At 40.9% G+C, this 26,439-nt stretch overlaps 1 protein-coding gene across 3 annotated transcripts in view; it reads right to left on the bottom strand.

Moving 5' to 3' along the window:
- The window catches only part of STAB2 (stabilin 2), a 139,292-nt gene that overhangs the window by 63,621 nt on the left and 49,232 nt on the right, over positions 1–26,439 (bottom strand). For all 3 annotated transcript variants that reach the window (XM_061638873.1, XM_061638874.1, XM_061638875.1), the window contains 18 exons: positions 23,435–23,593; positions 22,100–22,195; positions 19,309–19,404; positions 18,537–18,584; positions 17,524–17,660; positions 16,444–16,558; positions 15,339–15,416; positions 13,692–13,790; positions 13,495–13,602; positions 11,275–11,406; positions 9,734–9,862; positions 8,923–8,979; positions 7,498–7,587; positions 5,953–6,148; positions 4,992–5,087; positions 4,161–4,206; positions 3,423–3,499; positions 582–707 (listed from right to left, as the gene is read on the bottom strand). In XM_061638873.1, the coding sequence (XP_061494857.1) occupies positions 582–707; positions 3,423–3,499; positions 4,161–4,206; positions 4,992–5,087; positions 5,953–6,148; positions 7,498–7,587; positions 8,923–8,979; positions 9,734–9,862; positions 11,275–11,406; positions 13,495–13,602; positions 13,692–13,790; positions 15,339–15,416; positions 16,444–16,558; positions 17,524–17,660; positions 18,537–18,584; positions 19,309–19,404; positions 22,100–22,195; positions 23,435–23,593 (1,885 nt within the window). The remainder of the gene's footprint in view (positions 1–581; positions 708–3,422; positions 3,500–4,160; positions 4,207–4,991; positions 5,088–5,952; positions 6,149–7,497; positions 7,588–8,922; positions 8,980–9,733; positions 9,863–11,274; positions 11,407–13,494; positions 13,603–13,691; positions 13,791–15,338; positions 15,417–16,443; positions 16,559–17,523; positions 17,661–18,536; positions 18,585–19,308; positions 19,405–22,099; positions 22,196–23,434; positions 23,594–26,439) is intronic.

Here is a 26,439-nt window from a genome sequence, read left to right as displayed (position 1 = left end):
ATTGGCACGAAAGGGGATCATGTTAGCTACTTAGAAGAGTCCTTGTCCTTTTGTGCTGACTGGAGCCAAAGAGAATGAAAGGAGGTGAACCAGCCACTGAGAATACTCTTCTCAATAGCTAACCCATAGCCTTCCCTTTCATGCTGATTGGCTCAGATGGATGCCTGTTGTAGTGGGGTGTGGACTTGGAGATGACACAGAGTGCAAGGGAGACAAGGAAAAGTGGAAAAGGGGGCATGGCTGTGAGGGGGTATCATGTGATTATTATGAAGGGACCCTGCATTTCTGAACTTGCCACCACACTACTGATCATGTATCTGCAACAATATTCCCAACAGGCAAGGTCATGACTCCTAGGCCCAGTTTGGAAAATAAGCAATTCCCACTGGGTTGTGTCAGCCTACCCACAGCCCTCTGACTAGCTGGACAGGCCTTAATCTCTGAGTAGCTATTTGTATTTTTAAAGAAAATATGTATGATTCACACCACAATATATTAAGACACACAATACAAACAATGTGTAGACATGCTGGCTACTTCTCCACCTCATAAGGTCTACATGCCATATAGTGAGCACTTACCAAAGCAAACTACTCCATCTCCAGTGTAACCTGCGTTACAAACACACAGTCTGTTTCCTGGAGTGGTGCGTCTACATTCTGCTTTGGCTGAGCAACCTCCATTGCTGGTTTCACATGCATTGATAGCTGTAAAAGCACCAAAATATAAGCTATGGTTACAATCCTCAAACCACTTAGGGTGACTGCAGATAGTATGCAGTAGCAAACCCGGGTTTGCCAAGAACACACTCAACAGAAATGCTCTCTGGCAAGCATACCAATATGTTTGTGAATATATACATATATTTGTTGGGTACCTGTAAACAACTGCTCACATGCAAACCTAAATAAGGGCACTTCCAGACTCTCACTGTTTGGGGGTGGGATTCAGTCGCTGTGCAACTAAAGTTGATTTGGAGTTCTTGTGAAACAAACCCGATTCCCCCAAAGACTGGACTTTTTGTAATATGAAAAGCAATAGGAAAATGCTCTTGAAAGTGTTAGGATAAAGCTTGCTTGATGCAATTTCATTTAATCTCCCCCCAAACAAATCAGGCTGAATGCTCATTAAACAGGTCATCTGGAAGTGATCGCAGTGTTAGTATAGCTATTTCCTAGGTCAGGTTAATAGCCCAAAATAGTTGGCTGATGTCTCTATATGGGAACTAATGAATAGGATAGGAGATTCTTCAAATATCAGGAAGATATCAGATATCTTGAAGAAAATAGCTGTCAAGAGCATAGGGAAGTTACTGCCCCTGCCCCCCAGTTGATGTAGGGGATTAATATAAGTTGTGCGTGTGTGTAGAAATGGCAGGTTTGCAGTTGGGTCAGAGAGTGAGAGCATCAAGTTAGCTAAAGGGCTGGAAGCATCTTGAAGTGCAGGACCTCTGTGGGAACCTGACATGGGCTAGTACATTTCCTGCCTTGTAGGAGTTTCTGCTGTTTGCCTTCACAGATGTGCTACCATCTGTATATTTGCAAATCAAGGAAGTACTTCAAAAGTCACCATAATCCTTCAGTGTTCTCCCCTCTGAAAGAAACCAAACTCAGGCTGTGAGCACACTAGTCAGCTACACCAAAGCGTTTCCATTGGCTACACCTGGAGGGACAATGGGTTGATCTGCTGATCAGCTGTGAAATGTTTGAATTTTTTAAAAATGCATTCAAACCGATCCCACAAGGTTTTACAGTAAAAAGCGGCAGGGTTTGACTAGCATCATGTACCCCCATTTTCAGACAGAGAGGTGGAGATATACTGGAACCGGAAGAACAGTAAGTGTGTCTCTACCTTCAGGTTATGCTGCCTTTGAAACTCCTTGACTCCTCACATCATTAGTAGTGAATAAAACAGCCCTATCTCATTGAAAACAATGGCTGTGAGATCCAGGAGCTCTGATATTTTCCCAGGACGCTTATGGGCACAGGAAAATGCTCAGCATCAGGGCCGGATTAAGCTCTGTTGGCATGAACAACAGCGGTGGGGGGGATGGGTCCAAGGGGGCCAGCCAACACTAGAAATCTATAACCTTACTTTGAGCAAGCTTGCAGGCCTTAACCCCACTGAACTTTGAAACCAGGTTTTCAATCATGATGCAAACCAAGACAGGGCAACAATTGTTGCGGCTCCCATCTCATCCTGGTTTCCTCTTTTCAAACTTAACCATGCCAAACCATGTTACTTTGACACCCTGACATCTGCCCCCTTGCAAAGAGCATTCACAGAACTTTCAAACAATGCCCACAGCTTATCTGGAAGGCAGATATGCGGGAATCCCGGTACAAGAGCGACACTGTGTCTTTGGCTGTAAGGTACCAGAAGACTTAGTTCACTACATGCTCTTCTGCCCTCTGTATAGGAACCCCAGAAAGAAATTCTTAGCTCCCTTGATTAGCCCTAGAGGAGGGCTCCCTTGTGGTGACTGAGTGGTTGCGCTCCTGGCTGACAACCATAATCAGGTCACAATTGTAGTGGCAAATTTTGCACTAGCTGCAAAAAAGCTAAGAGCAAACTATGTAAAAGCCGTAATGCCCATGAGTCCGACATGATTGTACGTTTTAAGTTTTATGGTTAATTGTCTATTTTGTATGTGCGATGGCCTATGGCTAAATTCAAATAAAGACTTGACTGACTGGCACATTAAATATTCATATTAATTTTAATTGTATTTTATTGCTTCTTTTCTTTCTTATATAATACTGTATTGTACAGTATTACAGTTGTGATTCTATGGAATAAAACACAATACATAAGAAATCAAGAAGCAATAAAAATACAATTAAAAGCATGCAGCATTTAGCACAGTGCATTACAATTGCTATTAACAGGCAGAAAAAAAACCCATGAAGTGCTCCGACAAGACCCTCAGCCATTTTCAAGAGGTCCATGGGGAAGAAAGCTTGGGAACCAGTGGCATGGAATATAATGGAGAGTTCCCGTGCATGTTGGGGCTTGCATTGCATCCAGTGGCTGTTTATTTTGCTACCACCTTTGGTTGAAGACATTCGGAGGGATATCCACTAGCCCAACTGTCCTGTAGTGTAGTTGCACGTTCTGTTATGTAACACCCTTTAGCCTTCGTGACCAGACAAGAAGTGAGGACATATCATACAGATTCAGCCACTACACCTCCTACATAAAACCATTGGTGGAGACCATACTAGCTCTCAAGGATCTTCACTGTTTCATTTCTGTAGATCTGCATCTTTCCAAACTGTTCAGGTTAAACAAATTGGGAACAATTCTTGTTTTCAAATCAATACAGGACAACATGTGGATTCCCACCTCGCCCCACCAGTTTCTTCTGAATATCAGCAGAGCGAATATGGTCTTTAAGCTACAAGAGAACAAAGTCCACTTGCCTGAACAATATGTCCCGTTCCCTTTAAACCCAGCTGCACACTTGCAATACGCTGTGCCGTAGGGATTGAGAAGGCAGCTAAGATGGAAAAAGAAGGAAAGTTAACACACATAAAACCACTCATTCTGCAGCATTACCACTGCTCTTTCATAATGTATTATTTTCAAAGAGTTGATGGAACCATGAAAGCAGATGCACAATCTGTATCAGTAAAAGAGAGACAATGGCAATCTTTAGAAAGTTGCAATTTTTAAAATGTAAAATTTATGCCCAAAAGTGCTACTCTGACTTCATTGCAAAATGTTTACACACTGATTAGTATAATATATTCTCTAAGGAATACCAGACATTCAGTTTAATGAGTGAAACAAACTTCAAGCAGGCCAGTAGCTTGAAAGTTTAAGTAATGTAACGTAAAAGACACTGCTGAGAGAACTTTAAGCTAGGACAGTCAACTTCGAGGTGATTATTTTAGTGTCAGGTATATTGAATGAGAGTGCCTGGCACCTATAAATTACAGGGGGATTATGCCAATTCCCATGCCTATTGTTGCTGGCCCATATGGACTAGCAGCATCAGTATGAATGCTGTTCCAGTGAATACATAATGCAAAACTCCCATGCTGGTTGGTACCTATTTTTGTGACACACCCCCTCCCAATTTAGTGCTATAGTTGCTGGGGAAAGGTGCTGCCTTAATGCAGCCTAAAATTTAATAGATAGTTTGCTGTAATACATACTTGGCACTGCTGTGGCAGGTATTGTTGCATTTATCATCTTTGATTTCTGCAGGAGAAAAATGACTTTGTTAGTCAACAATCTATAGTCCTTCTTTATCCTGTCTAAGAGCTGATCTACACATACAGACGATACCGCTCCAGACTTTAGATGGGAGATCACACATCTGAATTTTGCTTCATCCCTGCACATATAATGGAGAAGACTAAAACAAAGCATCTCCTCTCCACTACAAGCATGCAGCCCCTGAGAGATTACCTCTGAGAGAATGCAGTCCTTGACAGAAGAAAGGTTGAGCACCCCTGTAGTAAATGGAAGCTGTTTGCTCTCTGAGAGTTATTGGCTAGAATTCTGATGCAGAGGTCCTAGCAATGTGCTGTCTTGCCATCAAGACATGCTATGCTATGCTTGTTCTCAGGAGCTGCACAAGAGCTCACAGGGGCAGTGTATATTTCAGTAAAAGATCACAATAATAATTTAGGCAGGAGGAAAGCTAATAGCTGGAGTACTAAAGCAATTAGAGGGCTGTGGACAGCACCTTGGAAGGAATGTTGATGAACTACGAAGGGACCAGAATGAGCTAAAGGCCTAATTTCAGGGACATGATCAGCAGCTAGCCCAAAAGCAAGAAGATGAAAAGCATTCTTCTTGGTGGTGTTGTTCTCTTAAATACAGATAGTTGGACAAAGGACTTCATTATCTACATGACACATCTCTGAGAGAAAGTGAACCTGTGCAGCTTTGATAATCATCCCATAGCTTTAATAAGCTCCGGATTTTAAACTTGTGACCTCAAATGCAAACTCAGAGAAACGGACAGCAGTCATACTTACCATCCTCACATTTCACTCCTCTCCAACCAACATCACATTCACAAGAGCCATCGCCTTGAATATCACTGTTGCATTTCCCATGGATACAGGCACATTCTAAACGCACAGAGGTGATGTAAGTTTTAAAAGCTCCCACAACAGTAACAACAAACACTTTATGATGGAGGTCTGCCTTAATGTGTTCTGACTTCATATTTTTGTTGCCTAACTATTCAGATTGTCTTATTCAAGTGAAAAGTTGGTTCATATATTTTGCAATGCAAGAGTCATATGCATATCTACATAAAGTGAAAAAAAATTCATTGTCCAAATACAGCATCTCAAGCTGTGGCAGCATCTTTTTGAGAGCAAGGGATGCCCCATTTTCTTCAAAGCCACAGTAAGCTTTGAAGACCCACCGAGGTTTGCATGGTGGCTAGCCACACAGATCTGGCGGTCCATTTTTGCATGAAGTAGGGATGCTTGAGGAATATACAACCCAATATACAAACTGACCTGTAGTTCCCCGACAAATGTGAGGCTCAGATTTTATACTTCTCTGAATTTTGTGACAGAGCTCTCAGCTCATAAAAGTGCCAAATTGCTTTAAAAATGCATATTTTAGGATAAAATATATTAAGAAATATGTTCATTGAGATAAAATACACATTTAAATATGGAAATACCCATTACTAATGTTGGTTCTACTCAGAGCAGACCCATTGAAATTAATGGACCCAAGTTGGCCACATCCATCCATTTCACTGGTCTATTCTGAGCAGAACTAACATTGGACACAGTCCAATGTCTTTGAGGCACATGTGCACCTCTGAAATTGAACCATAATGTTTTAAATAATTTTATATTAAGTGGTGTTAAGTGCACTGCCAATCCCTTTTGGGACTTGTACATGTATGTGCCCTTCTACAACACTCTCCAAGCAAGTTAACTAGTCATCTCAGTAGTCTGGAACCTGAAGTACCTTGATCACAGTTGGTGCCATATTTGCCTTTGATACATTTATTACAGGCCAATCCCTCGAATCCCGCTTCACACTCACAAGAACCAGTGCCATTGATGCCATCCAAGCAAATTCCATTTCCGAAGCAAGTATTTCCAGCCACCCCTGGGCAAGGCTCGCACTGTGGGCCATAGAAGCCTGCACAACATTCTCTGGCCTCAAAAGAAACAAGGTAAGGCAAATATAAGTACATATAAGAGAATAAAACTGGAGAGAAGATGTGCCAGAAAAACACTAAATTAAGGCTTAAACTCTTGCTGCCCCATTTATAGTGCACACCAATCAGCCACAGAGGCCCCCTTTGCAGGCCCACAGGTGGGAAACTATAGGACAGTGGTGGTCTTCACCTATGGAACTCCCTTCCCTTGGAGATATGTTTGGCCCTAACAACATTTTATTTTCAACCCGCCTTTGGTTAGGCAGCCAAACAACTTGCATTTTTATTGTTAATCTGACTGTGCAAGCTAGCTATAATTATGATATATGCAACTTTTGTTTTTATGCAGCCCTTTTAGCTGATAGATTTGTAAAATGTCTAATTTGTATGTGGTTTTAATTATTAGATTGGTGATGTTGTTTTCTGGCAGAGGGAACCAATATGGTGCCCTTCAGATATTGATGGACTCCTACAGCTCTCATCATCCCTGACCATTGGCTATGCTGACTGGAGCTGACGGGAGTTGGAGTCCAACAACCCCTGCAGGGCATCACAATAGCTACCCCTTTTATTTCATGGTAGCTTTTCATTCTCAGCCACTTTGAAAGGATCTGGCTCCTGAATTCAGCGCAAAAATCACTTTAATAAATAATAAAACATTTTCTCTCTTTAGATCAGGGGTGGGGAACCTCATGCCCAGGCCCTCCAGCCCTATGTATCTGGCCCTCAGAGCCTTCCCAAGCCCCACCACCTCTCCCCAGGTAACACTCCTCGCTGGCCCTGCTTCACTCCCCAACTGTTTTTGCCTGGCTGGAATGTGTCCTTCAACTCTGATCACGCCTCTTGATTGCCTGGATGGAGAATAGAGCGGTATGTTGAAGTGTGTTTAACAATTACCCTATCAATGGCTACTAGCCATGATGGCTGTGCTCTGCCACCATAGTCAGATACAGAATGCTTCTAAAAATCAGTTGCCAGTAGCCACAGGAGGGAAGAATGCTCTTGCACTCATATCCTGCTTGTGGGCTTCCCATGGGCATCTGCTGGCCACTGTGAGAAAAGGATGCTAGACTAGATGGGCCACTAGCCTGATTGAACATGCTCTTCTTGTGTTCTTACCCTACTGTAGAAAGGAAAAAATTAAATTTCTTGTTCTGCCCACTTTTGCCTCTGGCCCCATCAAACACTGGCATGTGGCCCTTGAAAGGATGCCCAGAAGGGAATGTGGCCCTTGGACTGAAAAGGCTCCCCACTCCAACATTCTGTTTCTCTCTCCCACCTCACCCCTTACACTCTGTCAGTGTCATGACAGTGTAACAGAGATACTTTGGATGATAAAGGCTACTCACAATTGTAGTTTTAAGACACTTAGGCTGGCATCCATAGCGAAGGGACATCCTATAGTTATGGAGATAAAGGCAGCTCACTTTCTTGCCCGGCTGTACAAAAGAAGACAAGAACTTTATGATCAAACAAGCAATTTTTAAACTTAAAACACGATGTCAAATTCAGGGCAGCTTTCTGTGACACTTTTAGCAGTGGTGGCTAGTGGCTCCATGTCAGTGGGACAGTGGAATCCACTCCAGGTTTTAGTTTGAATTTTCAAGGAGCTGTCCAAGGGGCTGAACCACTGGAGCAGATTCCACTGCCCCACACACATGGAACCACCAGCTGCCACTGACTTTTAATGAATATCTTCAGACACATTTTCCACTGGAAAACACAAACTGAACATACCCAAATCATATTCAAAATATGGAAATTAGCACAAATATCCTGTTTCACAATAAGGTTCCTTTTCTCCAATGGTTAACAAATTGATCTTGGAATTGTTTTTTAACTGAATCAACATAATGTTTCTAGCATTAGAAACTTGGGACATTATCCAGCCCCCTCCATTCAACCAGTCCTGTATCCCCAAAGCTAGCCTGCTGACTCCAGGTGCTGTGGAGGACACTGCCCTATTGCCAGTGTTGAAGCAACTGTTGGTGGCTGAGAGATGCATGTCCATTAAGTGCTACATAAAAATAAATAAATTAAAAATATGTATATTTGCACATCAGAGGACAATGAAATGAAACACAGACTTGTGCAACACAAACTTCAGCAGAATGGAAAATACCATATGAAAGGGTGTTTGAATGTCAGAACGGATTGAGGCATATTTGTATATCCCTGCTAGCTGCCCATACAGGAGGCATGTGAGAAGCCTGAGTTTAGGAAGGTATGGATGATGCCCCTGATTTCCCCTTAAGAATCACACAATACACACAACTGAGTGTTGCATAAAGTAGACCCCAGACAGAACCCCAATAGGTGCGGTTTATGTGGCTCCCTGTGTGTATTCTATAAATAACATGTATTTACAGCAGGGGTAGGGAATCTGTGGCCTGCCATATGCTGTTGGACCTTGTTAGCCCCAGCATGATCAATGGTCAGGAACCATGAGAGCTGTAGTCAGCAGCAATTGGTGGCACGTGGGTGCTTGACTGGCCTCGAATCACCAGTGTTGCTGTGGCCTATTGCAAGGGCAAGGTGGCAGTGATGTCGGCATGGTACGAACACACTGGTGGAAGTGTCAGATTGACATAGTGCAAATCCACTGGTGGAGCCAATCTTTCTGCCGCCTCCCCTCTCCCTCCAGGTAAACCCATAGTGGTGCCAATGATGGGAGGTCAGGCAAGCTCTGTCATCCACTACTGGTTATACTCGATGAACATCTGGAGGGCCAGAGGTTCCTTACCCCTTATTTACCGCAAACTAATTCTATTTACCACTGGGGTAGTTCCATCAGGACAGGCAGGTGGGCTCAAGCAGGACGAACACTTTCCCTTAAAAACAAAACAAGCCCGTATTACAGTTGTGTAGTTCTACAGAAATATCACAAAGACATTATATGTGCTGAGAGTGGCATTATCAGTTTCTCTGAATGAACCATTGGATGTATGTTCACAATTCTGATTTCATTCAAGCCTCCCATAATTGTTTCCTAGGTTACCTGCTGCAAGCTTTAATAAGGGTAGGCCTGAACCATTTCATTTCTTTTTGTTTTATTTATATTTATCTCTTATCATCAATCATTTGTGCAAAAATCAGAGGGCAAATGAGGCCATACTGATAAACTAAATGTGCAACTTCGATCCTTGCTCAGTTGTGAAACTCACCTGATGTGCTACCTCTCAGCCTAACATACCTCCCAGGGTTGTGAGGATAAACCAAAGAGACAAGAATCATATAAGCTGTCCTGAGCCCCTTGCAAAAAGGGGGGAATAAAAATGTCATCGCCTGGGTGACTACTTGCATGAAAATTGACTAATGGGTTGGTATACCAGCTAATAGTTTCAAATGGCAAACTAGAAACCCTACTTGCAAGTAATAAACTAACTTTATTAGGTGATGTATGTTAAACAACTTTACTGTCTTCATGCTAAATATGTTGTTATTGCATTTTACTAAACTGCAAAGTGAATACTTGCTTTCCTGCAAGACACATTCAATTAATATATGTTCTGGATATACTTTAAAAAAAAAAACCACCAAACAAACAAACATATATTTCTATATACACCGAAAGGCACAACTTACAGATACAATCACAGTGTCGTTAATATCACATCTGTTCTTCTTGATTTCCATTACTCTTCCCAGTCCATGGATTATTCCTTTATCAGTTGCAACATTTGGGTAATTTATGGGTGCCTCATTTATGTAGAGCTACAAACAATATGTTATCAGCTTAGAACACATCAGGGGGACATGCTTAAATGAATATTTGTTGCATTAATTTTTACAGAGCAAATGTTATCTTGCTCTGCCAGTAACTGTAATAAAGGACATTGCAGCGGAAAGAACTGAATTTGCAGTCTGCAGATGCAAAAATCACACATTAAGGGCTTAGTGGGAGAGCATTTGCTTTGAATGCAGAAGGTTCCAGGTTCAGTCCTGAGAATCTCTAGGTAGGGCTAGGAGAGACCCCTGTCTAAAATCATAGAGAGCCACAGCAGTACTAGACGGAGCATTGGTCTGACTTGGTATAAAGCAGCTTCGTATGTACCCAAATCATCATATTTCCCAATGATCTTCCAACCTTGTTATATCTGAGCAAATGATTAAACTCTGGTTGCAGAACATGGCCTATTTGCATATAATTCCACATCAATCTGCAGTGGTTGTCTGTGGGTATGCAACTGGGGGACTATACATCCCACTCAGCATCAGATGCCATGGTGGGGTGCCACCACTCCCCTAACCTCCAGTTGGTTGTGCCACTGCTGCTTACTGGGAAGTATAGGGGATGAGATAAGGCAGCAGGGAGACTGGTGCAGTGCAAATGCACTGGCAAAAGTGCCAGATTGGCTCCACTGGTGCATTTGCACTGGGCTGACTTTGCCATTGTCTCACCTTCCCCTCCCCCTCTACCTCCCAGTAAGCAGCAGTGGCGTGACCAACCAGAAGTCAGGTAAGCAATGGTGCCCCACCACACCATCTGCTACTGATCCCACACTTCATACTGTTCCTTTCCAATGTTTTATTTCTCAGAACTAAGCAGTGCAACCCTACATATTCCTACTTAGAAGTAACTCCCACTGTTTCCCCAGGACAGTATATACTGTATTGCAGCCTTAATGACTAATTCTGATTACTACAACTGAATAAACAACACAAAATTGCAAGTAGTTTGCACAAACCTATTAAACTTTGTTCTCTTCACTTTACGGAGATATTTATCTAGACTATCCAGAAAAATCACCATCGTAGGGGAAAAAAAGTGCAGCCTCACAATAGTAAGAATAGGGATCTTAAAACAGATGACCCTAGTCAAGGCCAGATTCATTTGCTCTTAATCCCAATTTCTGAACTTTAACTCAAGTTCTTAGTTCAGCACTTAATGCATATGGTTAGTGTTTACATATGGCGAGTGGCCTCGTTAGCTAGGAGTGTAAATACCATTATACAAATGGGTAAACCTCACAAATGTCAAGCCTTGTAAATTTATGATCCAGCTCATTAAAACCAAGCCTCTACATTCAGTTAAGCAGATGTAAATCTTTATCCAGATCAGGTATTTAGATAAGCAACCAGTAGCAAAAGCCATCATAATTATCATCTGGTTTTATGTGTAACACCTGGGCATCATGAATGAAGAATCCCACTCTAAAGGACAATCCAAGCATTGTCTCCTTGAATATGCCATTATGCATGTCATTCTTCAAGAGCTTCTCCTCCAAAATAACATGGTACTGGATCTGGGCTTCATCCTGCAGATTGAATTAATAATGTATGTTACATATTTTAGTAAGACATAAATTTCCAAGCTTTCTTTGACAAAAAGTACTAGAGCCATACGACAATGGAATCAATTACCTAGAGAGGTAGTGGGCTCTCCAACACTGGAGGCATTCAAGAGGCAGCTGGACAGCCATCTGTCGGGAATGCTTTGATTTGGATTCCTGCATTGAGCAGGGGGTTGGACTCGATGGCCTTTTAGGCCCCTTCCAACTCTACTATTCTATTATTCTAGGTGGCCTCAACCAGAAGTTGGGCATTTAGTGCTGCTTGTCCCTTGCTATGGGACTCTTCCAGCAGAGATTCAGCAGGCATCCTTGCTTTTGACTCTCGGGCATCTCTAGAAGACATTTTGTGCCGAGAGGCCTGTTTTTTTAAAACCAGACAGTCATTTTAATGCTTGTTTTATGTTGCTTTTAAATGCTTTTTGATGTTTTGTAAGAGGTCAGTATATATAAATACTTTTATAAATAAAAAAAAATAGATACCAGCACCAATCGGTAGACAAAGGATTTTATTATCAATTACTCATTCGCTGGCACCGGACAATATATGTTTTAGAAAGTCTTAAGGTGGCATAAAACAGGTATTATTTGCCCATGGTATGAATATGCATCTCATCACTGACTAATAAATAAAGTTTATGGAGCTTCGTAGCGCTTCTTAAACCTGCAAAACCTATTTAACCAGAGATACCAATGGAATGAGTGTGAACACCATGGATAATAATATAATAGTTGTTATTTAATAAGAACCTCAAACATTTAGGTATTGTAAAAAAATTAAAAACATAAGGCAGACTCTCCTCACAGGCTTACATTCTAATAAACAATGTCTCTTTTATGCTCTTAACAGAGAGATGACAGTAAGGAAAAACGCAGTTTAGTCAGTGTGTTTTTGAGCAGAAAATCTGCTGGAGAAGAAAAGGTTTAGAAGCTCTTCTCCCTTTGTACCAGTCTTCTGATTCAGACTTCAACCTTTGCCTCTACTTTGGATTAGAGAGAGAGAAGCATCACATGTAGTTTGGTCTTAGATTCTCCTATGTTCTGCTTGCTTTCAGTTTTATCCAGATACACTTAGTCCAGGAGCACTAAAGAGACTAGCCCACTGCTTGTTTACACATATTTCACTGAAGCAAAAACAAGAGGAGCTGTTATGGCAGGGATGAAGTACCTGCCGGTCTTCATTGGACTACAATTGCCATTGGACTACAGTTTTCATCTTCCTTGGCTCTTGGCCATGCCGGCCACGGTGGATGGGAGCTGGAGTTAAAACACTTGGAGGGCCAAAGGTTCCCCATTATAATTTAGGTTTCAGAAGAGTATGTGATTATTTCATCATCACAAAGCCTTATGTGTCCTGTGACTATTGCATTGTTCCCATTTTGTCTTCTTGGACACTGACAGATTTTCATCTTCATCCGTTGTTGCAGATTCATTAATACTGTAGCCCACATTACACTCCTTATTGTCTTCCAAAACTTGTTATTTCCACTTATTTTGTCCTTACTAGAAATCATGAAGGACATATCTGGTTCATGCTGATGGAGGATCTGGGCTCCTTTCGGAGGAAGGTCAGGGTATATACCGAATGAATGAATGAATAAATAAATAAAACTTTGGCAATGACAGAAGCAGAAAAAGACAATGATTGTTGTGAATAGTAGGTCACAGAAATAATATGCCATGCTGCTGATACTTGAGATTAACACTATGCAGCAGCACAAAGGAGGTTTCATTTGAGTTACAGTCCAAAGCAAAGTCAGACTTCCACTATTGGTCCTATAGAAAACTGTTTCAGATGTGGAAATTTAATACATTTGAACTTTGCAACCTGCATAGACAGTCACTGGTCTGCACAAATAAAAGTGTAATAGAATCAGCACACATTCACAATCCACAAGGAGTAAAGTTGCGAATCACACCAACACACATAATGGCATTTCCTTTATGCGACCAACCCTTTTTGCATTTCCAGGTTTGTTCTAAGCACCAGGTATGCAGCAACGGAAGTTCCGTTGCAGAAATGCTCCAGTGAAAAGTTTGCAAAACAATACATACCAGAGAGGTTAACTGTTTATTCTTGAGGTAAGTTTCAATGGCATCATTGCTTGGAGCAAAAATGGTGTAAGTGCTAGCAGCTTCTATTTCACTTGCCAGGTTATACTGCTGTTGTAAAAAGACAAATGCATAATTTAAAAATGGGCTGTTACTAGCCTAATAATGCATGCAATTCTAATAAAAGCATGGATACTTACAATAATGTAACCCCTGAAAATGGAGTAATCTGGCATCTGTTCCAAGCGAGCAAGCAGTTTTGGCAATGTCCCACTCACTCCTCGAAGGGGTGTCAGAACCTGCAAACAAAAACACAAGGCCAATTTCAAACAATAGGCATTGCAATTGCAGCAGTAAGGTACAATATTTAGAATAAGATATAAAAACAAAATAATTTTGGGAAACTGGTACACATTTGTATCCAGTTCAAGAGGCAGAGATGATAAACCTACAGAATAAAACTGTCTATAGAAAGATAGAGGTTTAAAGATTCACTTGACTGCAAAGTGAAAAGGCTCTGTAAATCTTCTGTAGTTACTTATTCTTATGAGCTAAGACGGTATTCACTAATAGGCAGAAAAAAGCTTGCGGTTTAATAACATACCTATAGCCAACAGATATTTCTATCAAACTTTAAAAAGCAGGGAAATTCTGCAGCTATAGCAAATGTAAAAAGAAAATACCTCTAATTAAAAAGAGAGAAAGACCTCAATGGATGACTGAAGAAACTCTTAAAATGGTTAAAGAAAGAAGGAAAGCAAAAGCAAAAGGAGATAGAAACACAGTTAGTACCCTAAATGCAATAATACAGCAACTAGTACACAGGGACAAAGAGAATTATTACAATAGTTATTGTACAGAAATAGAAGAGGATAATAAAAAAGCATCCAAAATCCAGGCAGTGTTATTTATTAGAAGCAATTCAAATGTCACAAGCTTTTGAGTTCTCCAGAGTTCTTAATCAGGCTGGACATTAAGCAAAGCAGGGTAGGCGGCCATTTGTCCTTCTTTACAGAGGACCGTCCTCTGTTTGAAGGCATCATCAACTTCATGGGTTACCTGCATGGTGCAGGTACACAGATGCCCACAGAGGCCTTCCCTGGCACCAACAGGGTCTTATTCCCCCCTTCCTGAAGAAGCCTTCTTTAGCCAATAAAATGCTTTTTTTCAACCCTTATCATGGCACAGGGGCATTTTCAGGGGATTTGCAACTGGGAAGGGGAGAGTTGTTGCACGCACATGGTGCCCATGGCAGTTCCTCTGGTTTACAAACTTGTCTATAGACCCAGAAATGATGGTGACCCCTGTTATATTTGAACAGCTATCCAGTCTAACTCAGAGAGCCAGTGTGGCGTAGTGGTTAGAGTGTTGGACTATGACCTGGGAGACCAGGCTTCGAATCCCCACACAGCCATGAAGCTCACTGGGTGACCTTGGGCCAGTCACTGCCTCTCAGCCTCAGAGGAAGGCAATGGTAAACCGCCTCTGAATACCGCTTACAATGAAACCCTATTCATAGGGTTGCCATAAGTCGAAATCGACTTGAAGGCAGTCCATTTCCATTTTCCAGTCTAAATCCAGCTTAAAGAGAAAGAATCATAAGGAGGGAGAGCAGCAGGGGCCGCTGGAGAGCAGACTGAATAGGCATACTAGTCTTTCATGCTACGGTGAGATATATTGTATCTTTATTTAAATTATAACAATCATTTCTAAATTTGCATCTGCACATATATGTTAGCATATGAATTACACTAATTCAACATTACAAAGATAGATAGATAGACAGACAGACAGACAGACAGACATTACCCTAGTTTCCTAACCATTTGTAATAAAGATGTAAATACCTTATCAATTACATGTATAATCCCATTTTTTGCTGCAATATCACCAGTAATGATGTTGGCTCCGTCAACAGAGAGATTCTGGAAAGACAGGGACAAGACCGTTTTAGCAACATAGGAACACAAAATATAGGAAGCTGCCTTATACTGAATGAGACCATTGGTCCATCTAGTTCAGTATTGTCTACACTGACTGGCAGCAGCTCTCCACAGTTTCAGGCAGGGAACTCTCCCAGCCCTACCTGGAGATGCCAGGGATTGTACACTGGACCTTATCCATGCAAAGCAGTTGCTTTGCCACTGAGCTATGGCACTGCCCCTAAATTTCACCAGCCTGTACCCTAAATTCTTTTAATTACAACTGTCTTAGGATCTGAAATGTGCTATATTGAATTGTTTTTAAAATATGTGTTTTAAATTGTATATTTGTTTTAATGTTTTTGATTCCTGTAAACCGCCCAGAAAGCTTCAGCTGTGGGGCGGTATACAAGTGCAATAAATAAAATAAATAAATAAAATATCAGGGGTAGAGAATCTCAGGTCCAGAGGCCAAATGCAGCTCTCCAAGGTTTTCTCTCTGGCTCTCGGAACACTCTCCAGGCCACACCCCCTCACTCCAGGCCACGTCCCTCACAAGCCCTGCTTCATTCCCCAAAGGTCTTTGCCGGGCTGTAACGTGTCATCCTTGAACTCTGGTAATGCCTCTTGCTTGTCTGGATAGAGGATGTAGAACCTAGCCTACTACGTAAATTTTACATTCATATTGTTTCAGGCCCATACTAAGGAATTATTTCACTATTATCTTGTATTCTGACGTTGTTTGGTTCTTTTATTGTTTGTTTGTTTTTGGTTCTTGATTTATTGTATTTATACACTGTGCTTGTTTTATCTTTTATGTACACCGCCCAGAGAGCCTTCGGGCTTAGGGCGGTATATAAGTTAAATAAAATAAAATAAAATAAATAAATAAATAAATAAAAATTAAAATATTCCCCTGGCTTTGCCCCATTACAGGGGAATATTTAAATACAAGAGGATGTCCTGTTAGTATATTTCTCACATAAGAACCACCTGCGAATGAAGGAATATAGAGTACTGGTAAACTTACTCCACTTCTTTTGGACAGTGGCAGGAAGTTGCCATACAAAGATGTTGCCAGTCCGTCAGATGATGACAAGCTCTGGAGGTCAGAAACTGTGTACGTTCCCTCTAATATGTGATGTCTAATGGAAAACACAGTTAGGTTTAAATTATGTAAAAGTCATGACTACTTAGATTTTTTTTCATACACGGAAATTGTGTTTCTGGTACAAATACCATTTGAGCCAGGAGTAATTAATTTGTTAGCAGCAGCAGCGGAGCTACTTTCCTTTACTGCACAGCTGCTGGTAAGTTGTATTGTGGAACTATTTGGGTAGGGCCCATGAAATGATTCCTGATTCTTCTCTTCCATGTCAGCTGGGTGATGATCAGATGGGAAGGAACAATGAAATGTGGACCTGCTGCCCTCCAGATATTGGAGTTCTACTCCTATCTATTTGCTATATTGGCCAATATAGCCAATAGTTATTGGGAACTGGAGTCCAACAACATCGGCAGAGACCCATCCCTGATGGGAAGTGGCTTCCTTGTCATTCCTATCAATATATGGATTGATTTTCAGTAGGCTGGCTACATGCAAAATGTACAAGGCTCCTTCACCTTTCATAATCGTGTCGAAAATTCTTGCTGTGTTTATTTCAGAATCAGAAAACTGTTTTCTTCCAAGACCAGAGCCCATTTTTCAGATTCTGAAACAGTTGTAGATTGTATGACCAGAGGATATATGAAATTGCATTGTCATTCTAGATATAAAAGGAGGTGAATTCTGAGTTCAGATCAACATACCAGTGAAAACTCATTTGATGAAGGAGCCCTCCCCCCTCATAAACAGAGACAGAAAATAGTCTAGTATAGGATGCAGAACAAGTATTGAAGACTGGGAGACCAGCACAGATGAGGTTGTGGACATATTGGCTAGTCTTGTGGGTAAATATTTTTCAGTGCTAACTTGTCATGTTTAAAATGAAACTCTATCAATACCCCCTGGCTCATAAGGTTCTTATAAGAATTAACAGAACAATTCCTGTAAAGTATAAAACACTTTATAAATTATAAATGGAACGATGATGAAAAATGTTCATCATACTTTATTAGGATTAGGATGTTGTCTTTTGACATCCAAAAAGCTTTTTCGTCTTGCCCCATGTTTTGAATTGCTTGCTGAGAAGGCACAAGGATGGTTAGATTTGCCATATCTGTCAGTAGCGTCTTCACTGTAGCTGCCTAAATCACAGAATAAAATGTATTGCCATTAATTTGTTAATAGCGCAAGTTCTTCTATACATCAGCACCAGAATCTGGAAGTTTCCAATGGCAGAAGGACTTCAGTAGCTGATTCTGGATGCCATTTTTGGCATGGAGATCATAATCCCATTATATAAATCTATACAACAACTACATTTGGAATATTGTGTACAGCTCTGGTCGCCTTGCATCAAAAAGGATATTGTGGAACTGGAAAAGGTACAGAACAGGGCAACCAAAATGACCAAGGGGATGGAGCAGCTCCCCTACGAGAAAAGGTTGCAGCATCTGAGTCTTTTTAGTTTAGAGAAAAGGTGAGCAAGAGGAGACAGACACAGCTATATAAAAATCTGCATAGTGTTGAGAAAGTGGATAGAGGAATTTTTTCTCCTTCTCTCATAACACTAGAACTCATGGACATCCAATGAAGCTAAATGTTGGAAGATTCAGGGCAGACAAAAGAACGCACTTCTGCATGCAGGGCATAGCTAAACTATGGGATTCATTCCCCAAAGAGGTAGTGATGGCCACCAACTTGGATGGTTTGAAAAAGGGGATTAGATAATAAAGGCTATCAGTGGCTGCCATTCACAATGGCTATGCTCTGCTTCCACTGTAGGAGGCAGGATGTCTCTGAATACCGGCTCCAGGGCTAGAGAGGTCAATGGGAGCCAAATGGGGAAAAATGTTTGCATGGAGGGGGAGCTGCCCCTCCTGTCCTGACTGCATCTACTGCAGCTTATACCAATAGGGCATAGGAAGTGGCAGCAGCTGTGCTACACATTCTCTACCCCCACCCTCCATAGGATTGCTCTGCTCATGTCTTTCTGAATGCTTTATATAAGAGATACTTACACCAACCCACTCATTAAACCCGGCTGCTTCCGACAGAGAAGACAATTCCTGAGCAGAGAGAGAAAGAAAGATCAATTACAATACAGATGCTCCAGAATTTAGTGGATGAGCCCATGCTTTGCAAGTATAAGGCCCCAGTTTTAATCCTCTGGCATCTCCAGTGTTAAAATAATGGAAGATGTATGAAGATGTAAGATGACAGTTGGTATATAGATGATGCTCCATCTGCAGTATGCTTTTCTACCTCTAATGAGAATTATCTTGAGAATTATCCTCAGGCTTTGTGTAAACAAGCATACTTTAATAGTAGTTAGAACCCTATTAGTACTGCAGATTCTTTTTTTGCAGTTTTCCCCTCCAGGATTGTATGTATATGTGAGAAACAGAGTAGTTATTAAAAGTAGCAATACCTATTGTGGTGCATGATAGTTATATTCATTTTTACGATACACTGTATGTATTTTAGGTCCAATGAAGGCAAATTTATTTTATACTTAATAATACCTTGCTCTTAAAGGACATGATACTGTGTTTCCCAACAAATAAAGCGTAAAAATGGTAGATATCTAGGAGAGCATAAATCAATCAACTAAATTTCTGTAAGAAGGTGTATTTATGCCAGGTGCTTCAGATATCTGGTGGCACAGTAGCAATGGCAAGTATTGTGTCAAGTAATTGCTGAAGTTATTTGGCTTGCAAAATATTTCTAATGTGGTCCCCAAGTTGAAATATTGGCCAAGATCATTTAGGCAAGTGATTATTTCCTACTCACCTCCACTGCATTTCCATAGCATATGCTGCCATCTCCCTCATAGCCCCTTGAACATACACATTCCCAGACTCCAGATGATGTTAACTGACAAACAGCCTTTGAAAAGAGAAAGAAATTAAAACATATTGGCAGCTCTTGATGCGATATGGTTTATAGCATAAAAAGCTGCTGTGCTGGCCTACAGGTAGGATTCTGATTGATGGAGATATTTCTTCTCAACAAGACATCAAGTACACTTTGGATGCCTCCTGACTGTCACTATTTTGCAGGAGAGATTGAAGCATATATCGGGACTGTAAGTTTGCGCAGTTACAGTGGATTAAAGAGCTCTATCGTCCTACTGCAATAAATCAACTTTAAGACTTTTTGAGGTTTGGAAAGTGATGAGGAAATGCATTGAAAAGTGTGTGATGAACGATAGATGAATGAAAAGATGTATAAACACCACACAAGCAAATCAGGATGAATGCAGGATGCTCACTGTCATGTAACTGTTGTTACAAGTGCTCAGGCCAGCCCCCCCTTTGGTTCATTTGGAGTCAAAGGGGTGGCAGGGCCCTGGAGTACTCTGGACTACAGTTCCCACCCCACACCCCGTATTCTGACTCATTGTGCCTTCCTAAATACTATGAAATGAGGACAAGAAGCAAGGACCATCTTTTGGCACTTTTGGAGGAATATGAAGACCCTGAATTAAATGTTATCTCATTTTCTTGGCAGACTTCTCTCAAGCCTAGCAGAACGATCCCATTGTTTAAAGGAAGTATTAGAAAGTAGCCATTGTTTTCCTGAGTGTCAGCAAGAAACACACACACAACTTGAGATCACCTCATACCCAGACCCTTCCTTTTCACGTTGATTTGCAAACCTTGAGGCAAAGAGATTCCTTCCTGCTATTTGGCCAGAGCTCCTTCACATCACTTCAGCTGTATCCCCCTGGGCCTCGGATAGGTAATCTCTGCTACCTGTCATTCCTCACAGCAGTAGGGACCTTTTTTTTCATTAGTTTAAAGTTATGAATGGGTTAGGATATGAATGATTAATGATTAATGCCACACACCCAGTAATTTCATCATGCTATTCTTCTCTTTTCTCTCAATAAAAGAAAGCTTTGCTTTAGTCTGGTTTGGACCTGTAATTCTTGGGTTATATGCACACTATTTAGTTACATTTCAGGGCAAAGCATTTGGTTTATCCCTAGCAAATGATTCCCCTCCTCTCAAGGAGGCATGTTTAATGGGACACATGGGTGGCAGTTCACACACTCAGGTTCCGAATAGACACATGTGTTAACGCTGTCAAGCAAACAAATCAGAATGAATGTTCAGTAAATACTGGATATAATCTAACCTCTGTGTAAGCTCTGTGCAAGCAAATCAAGATCAATGCTCAATGAACAGATCATCCGGAGGGGCCCTTTGCTCAAACGCCAATGAAATCAACTAACCTAACAACATGTACATTGTCATCCACGTGGTTCTGGGAATCAAAGCAAATGTAAGGCAAATCCTTTTAATTCAAATATATTAATTAATGTATTAGTTGCAAGGATTAGTCAGCTAATACTTAAAGTTCAATTGTAGGATTTGAAGGGGAGCATAATCAAGTTCTGCAGTGAAAGCTACTGTTCTGATTTGTATAATAGGGTCTACACAGAAGAGGTACTGAGAGAATTATTATTTATTTACATTGCTCTTTGGAGAACAGCTGTTAATTTAGGGCTATAGCAAATCTGACATTTGTCCTACGTGAATAATATAATACCTCTGTGTACAAGGTGCCAGAGGAGAGAGTGGCCTGTCAGGAAAAAAATTCAGTGAGACATTTCTACTGCTACCAGATAACTGGGAAGGAAGGGGGGTAAAGCAGGGTTCAAGGGTTTGTTGGGCTAGCAGAGTTGAGGAGGCATCTAGACTCTGCCATGCTCCTGAATTTTCTTTTTAGAAAATAGTGTGCTCTGACCAAGCTAATTTCCATATCAAACAATGAAGTTTGTTGGTCCCTAATTTCAGCCCAGGTCTCCCCAGGCCAAGTCCAGCACTCTTGTATTACACCAGGCTTATTCTCAAGTGGCACCTGAACAGTCCCTTTGTCACTAAGTTAATGTGGACACACTGAGATGTGAATCTTCCATGTTCAATGCTACGTGCAGGAAGACAACCTGTCCCACGGTATGTCACTCTAAAAAGAATGAGGTGCAATGATGCCTTCAACAGGTGGCAGGTGGTGATGGTGAAGTCTTTACTGTAAACCAGGAGTGAGGAACCTATGGCCCTCCAGATAGTGCAGGACTACAACTCCCATCATTCCTGGCTGGCAGCTATGCTGGCTGGTGCTGATGGAAGCTGGAGAGACCAACAACACTGAAAAGCCGCAAGTTCCCCATCCCTGCTGTAAACATTCTCCCACATTCACAAACATGCCTAATTTCAATAAATGTGTAAATGTTGTCAACATAATTTATCTTGGATTCAAATGACATCCAGTGACAGCTTTTTAAGATGGGGAGCTCATTGCTGCAACCTCACAGGACAGAGCAAATGCTCTTTTAAGAAAATGGCACAGTGTTAATCTGGTTGCAGCTGATTGCTTGGCATTATTAGCATTCAAAAATTTACCGTCCTGATGTCAAAACAGACAATTTAATCAGGTTTTAAGGATCAGAGAACCTCAACATTAGATACATTGATAATAAAATGTTGTTCATTCTCCTAGCCATCAGAAGAAGTTTGTTTTAGTATATGTTTAAAAAGCGACAGGGTTCAGGATAATTTTGCAAGGCGAAACTCACCAGTGGATGGCACTTCCCAATTTGTTCCAAACAAGAGTTTATCAGTTCACATTCATATCCATTCCCCCGAAATCCTTCCTTACATTCACAGTCATTCTATATTGTATGGGGAATATGGAATAAAGTTATTAATGTGTATTACATCTGTTCTATGAGTCACTGAGCATCAATAAAGTTTAGAATAAAGTGCAATAGTTACAGTGTCTGCTCAAAGGATGGACCGTGAACCTTTCTATTATCTCTCTTCAAGCTCACATAGTATGCTTAATTAAAGTGAAGGGCATATCAGTAGGGTACTGCTGTTCTAGTACTTTCAAAAAGCATCCAGAAACTTATTGTTATTATTGTTTATATTTGTTCATAGCTTCTTACAAAATGTCTCAAAGTAAATTACAAAATATTCAAATACAGAACAACTTATCAAACATTTAAAATCCAAAACACAGAATAAAACATAATAAAAGGGACAAAACCTGCCCTACCCACTAAAAGATGAACACCAAAACAGGCCAGAATCATACCATGTTATGATCAAATTAAGATACAAAAGCCTGGATAAACAGGATTTTTTTGCCCAGCACTGGGCTGACCATGTTGACATCAGGTGGCATTCAGCTAGTACCATATGCAATGGCTCAAGTTTTGAATGAGGCTAGTTCCTTGAAGCACGTTACTCCAACTTCAGTGTTTCGTGGTCTATTTCTGAGCCTAATTCTAAGTGCTGGTCATCACCTATAAAACCATAAACAGTTTAGGACCAGGGTAGCTAAAGAACCATCTCATCCCATGTGAGCTTATTTCTGCACTCAGGCCATCAAGACAGTAGCTTGTTTTTGTACAACCACTGTTAAAGGTCAGGTTTGTGGTGGGTACTCCCTGATTCTGGAACATCCTGCCCTAAGAGATCCACCTGGCCCCCTCCTTCAAAGTGTTTTGAAACTACTTCTTGTCAATGTGTCTATGGACTTGGATGGTTTCTGGATTGTGTTCTCATATTTTTTTTGAAAAACTTTGATGGTCTTAGAATGTAATTTAATTTTAAACAATTTTGAATGCTAGAGTTGTGTTGTTAAAGGCAGGCCCAGTAAACAATTTGCCAACTGTAAGAGGAAGCTTAGGGAAATCAGAATGAAGAATAATAGCCATGTGTACCCTATAAATATATGTACCTAAGCATGAGTTATGGACTGCGTGCCAGTGGATTATTGCTATAACTAAGAAAAAGGTTATAGATTGAGTCCATTGGCTGACACTTTTTCTATTACTACTATATAGAGAAAGACTACAGAAGATTCATACAGTGCAGAAGTTAAGGAAGATGCAGATTTAACTTACCTGACCAGGACCTATATATAAGCAGGTAGCATTACTATGACATGCTCCAAAATTTGGCAGCAGGCAGTTGTTGATTTCTGAACAGTCTCTTCCATTTCCTGTCCATCCTGGCTGGCAGACACACTCATGGGTTCCAGGACCAGTCTTAATACATTCTGCCTGCAGGCATATTGAAAGTACATGTAGTGTTATAGCCTGTGCATAATTATGTGGGAAGGAAAGAGGGCAACGGAAGATTCTGCATGTTATTTTAATAATAAAGACCAATGTGGACAGGTGACTATTTCATCCATGATTTTTCTGGGTAACTACTTCTGGAGTAATAAATTCAAAGACCATTTCACTTATGATCTAATACAACATGAGTTGAATCTTCACTAATTCAGTTGCACTTTAGTTGCACTTTGAAATCAGGGAGACTTAAATTAGCCATAATTAACTTTTCATACTGATTTCTATGGGACCTAAGAGCAACCAAATTAGTCTGGGGAGCCAAACTCAAAGAATCAGCCTTAGGAATTCCAACATTTGCTCTGTCTGGGTCCTTTATCATGATATGATATGACATTTTTTAAGAAAGCTTTTTTTTAAACAAAGTTTTCAGTAATAGAGCAATTTAACAAAGCATACACATCAGAAATAACTGAGAGGCTCAGATATAAGAAGCATTGATCCAGCTCACATTTCTACAAAATAAATATTGATTTGAACCTTTCTAGCCTATAGTATGCTTTCTTTGTAGCTTAAACAAAATTAAGAAGGAGGAGCCAAGTTTCTAGAAAAGTATCCACATACCTGGGAGGGATTCACATTTCCTTTAATCTTTGATTAAATGTTATTCATCACCAGTACCTCCCACATTCTATTAAACCATTTTGGCAGCTGTTATTAGATGCTCAATAAATCCTTTTGAACACACAAGATATAAAGATCCATAAAGTTCTGCGGTATTTATATACTTGTGGTGGAGGTTGGTCCATTAGGGCGAATGGAGCACTATGGGTAAGTGTACATTACCATTTACTCTGGATTCAGTGCATTTTCACTCCTGTTGTTTGAATCCAGGTACACATGACGTTACCCAAGATTACCCACAGTCCACTTGTTTCTTCTGAAGTACTGCCTTTTGATGCGGTATCCCCAAAGCCAGCGTTGCTCTGATTTCAAAAGGGTTTGAGTGGCATTTCCCAGGTGTGTACAGTGGAACTGTTACCTAGGGGTGGTCCTACATGTCAGCCTCAGTGGGGTGGGTGGGTGTATCACAGAGGAGCATCCCACCTTCCATGCATCTACTCTCTGCCCAGTGCAATCCTACTTATGTCTACTCAGAAGTAAGCCCCACTGAATTCAATGGGGCTTACTCCCTGGTAAGTGGGCTAGGTGTTCATTTTAAAATAAGAGACAGTGGAGGGGGGAGGAAAGATCCATGTTCATCTCTGGACATCATTCTCTGCAAACAAGAAAGGGGGGATCTGTCTCCTCTTACTCACTGATTATTTAAAGTGCTAGCACCAGAAGAAACAAAACTGGGATCTTCAGGCAGGTGCTGTGGAACAGATGAGCAACTCCCTCCCCCTCTTGCAGCTCGCCAGAAAAAAATGATGGCTGGTGTTTAAAAAAGTTGAAGTATGGGGAAGGTATGTGTGGGGATGTGTCAGTTAAAGGAGAGGCTAGAAATACTAAGAAAGAGTTTAAGAAACAGTTTAAACTCTGTGATGTGATCACTTAGACTTTTCCACTCTTACTTGGCAATAAATCCCATTGCATATGGAAGATGTATAGGTTCATGGCTGCATAGGAAGATGATTTCCAAGGGAGGCAGGAGCTGGAGGGATGAAAGCTTCACCAACAGGAGTTGGGGTGGATAGAAGGGTGGTGAAACTGGGACAGAGAGTGGGCAGAGTGAAAACATATCAAAGTGTAGTGATTTGCAAAACAGAGTTGAAACACAGTGAGAAAAAACAGCCTCACTGTGTTTTAAGTCTGCAGTATGCAGATACCCTCAATCTGCCCTTAGCCAGCCCCTAGATCCTTGCCTTCTTATTTACAACCAGTCCAAGATGCAGCACTGCCTGCCAATTTTCTTCTCTTCAGTCTCAGTATTGTCCTTACAGAACTCAGCAGAGAGGAAGGTGGGAACAAAACTAGAATTAGTTGGCTCTGTCTGTCATTGGCTCTGGTTCCACCTACTGCTGGGCTCCTGACCTTCCGCCCTATCAGTCCCAATAGGCACCAGCCCCCACAGTATATTTGATAATAAAGAATTTTAGGTTGTCAATGGCCTGTGTTGAATTCACATTAAACACCTTAAATAAGAGATTATTTCTTGATCCCTTGAGCTCTCTTTAGTAAGTAAGTAATAGCAATTGCTCAATTACTATTTTCTTACTTGTATTAATTTCAGATCTCTTGTCTTTAAGAAGGAACAAAATCCCTCCATTAAGCACTAAGCACTCAGTTCTATTGCATGTGCAGAGCTCCCTACATTTCCAGGACGGTCAATGTGAATCACACACACACAGAGCACAGAAATGAGTTGTAGTTGATAGAAAGAATGGAGACCACAATCCATTGGGAAGTTATTGTGTACAACCCCACTGAACTAACATGAGCTGCACAAGAACACTATTGTCTTCATTCATGGTCCCAATTCATTCCAATGTGACTTGTGAAGGAGCACTTTCCAGTGCACTGTGCTTAGGGGTTATAGAATGACTCTAATCTATTGATTTGTTGTGGTGCTGGTGCTGGTAGTGGTGGTTGTGACCTCTGGGGTAAAAATAGCTCCTTTAGGGGAAACTGAATGATTAAACTTGGGATGGTGAAATCTATCAACAATACTTTTTATATAATGGAGAGAAATTACAATATTGACAATAGGTACCTGTTTATTACTGAAGTTGTAATGTGGGAGAGGAAGGGGCAGTGTTTGTAGTAAAATCTTGGAGCTCCCATCTCTACAACTCATAGAAGGCAAAATTACACCACATTGTTTTCAAAATGTT

Source organism: Rhineura floridana, chromosome 8, assembly GCF_030035675.1.
Source record: "Rhineura floridana isolate rRhiFlo1 chromosome 8, rRhiFlo1.hap2, whole genome shotgun sequence".
Classification (NCBI taxonomy): Eukaryota; Metazoa; Chordata; class Lepidosauria; order Squamata; family Rhineuridae; genus Rhineura; species Rhineura floridana.
Note: the sequence above shows the minus strand (reverse complement) of the source record. Positions and strands in the feature narration are given on the sequence as shown.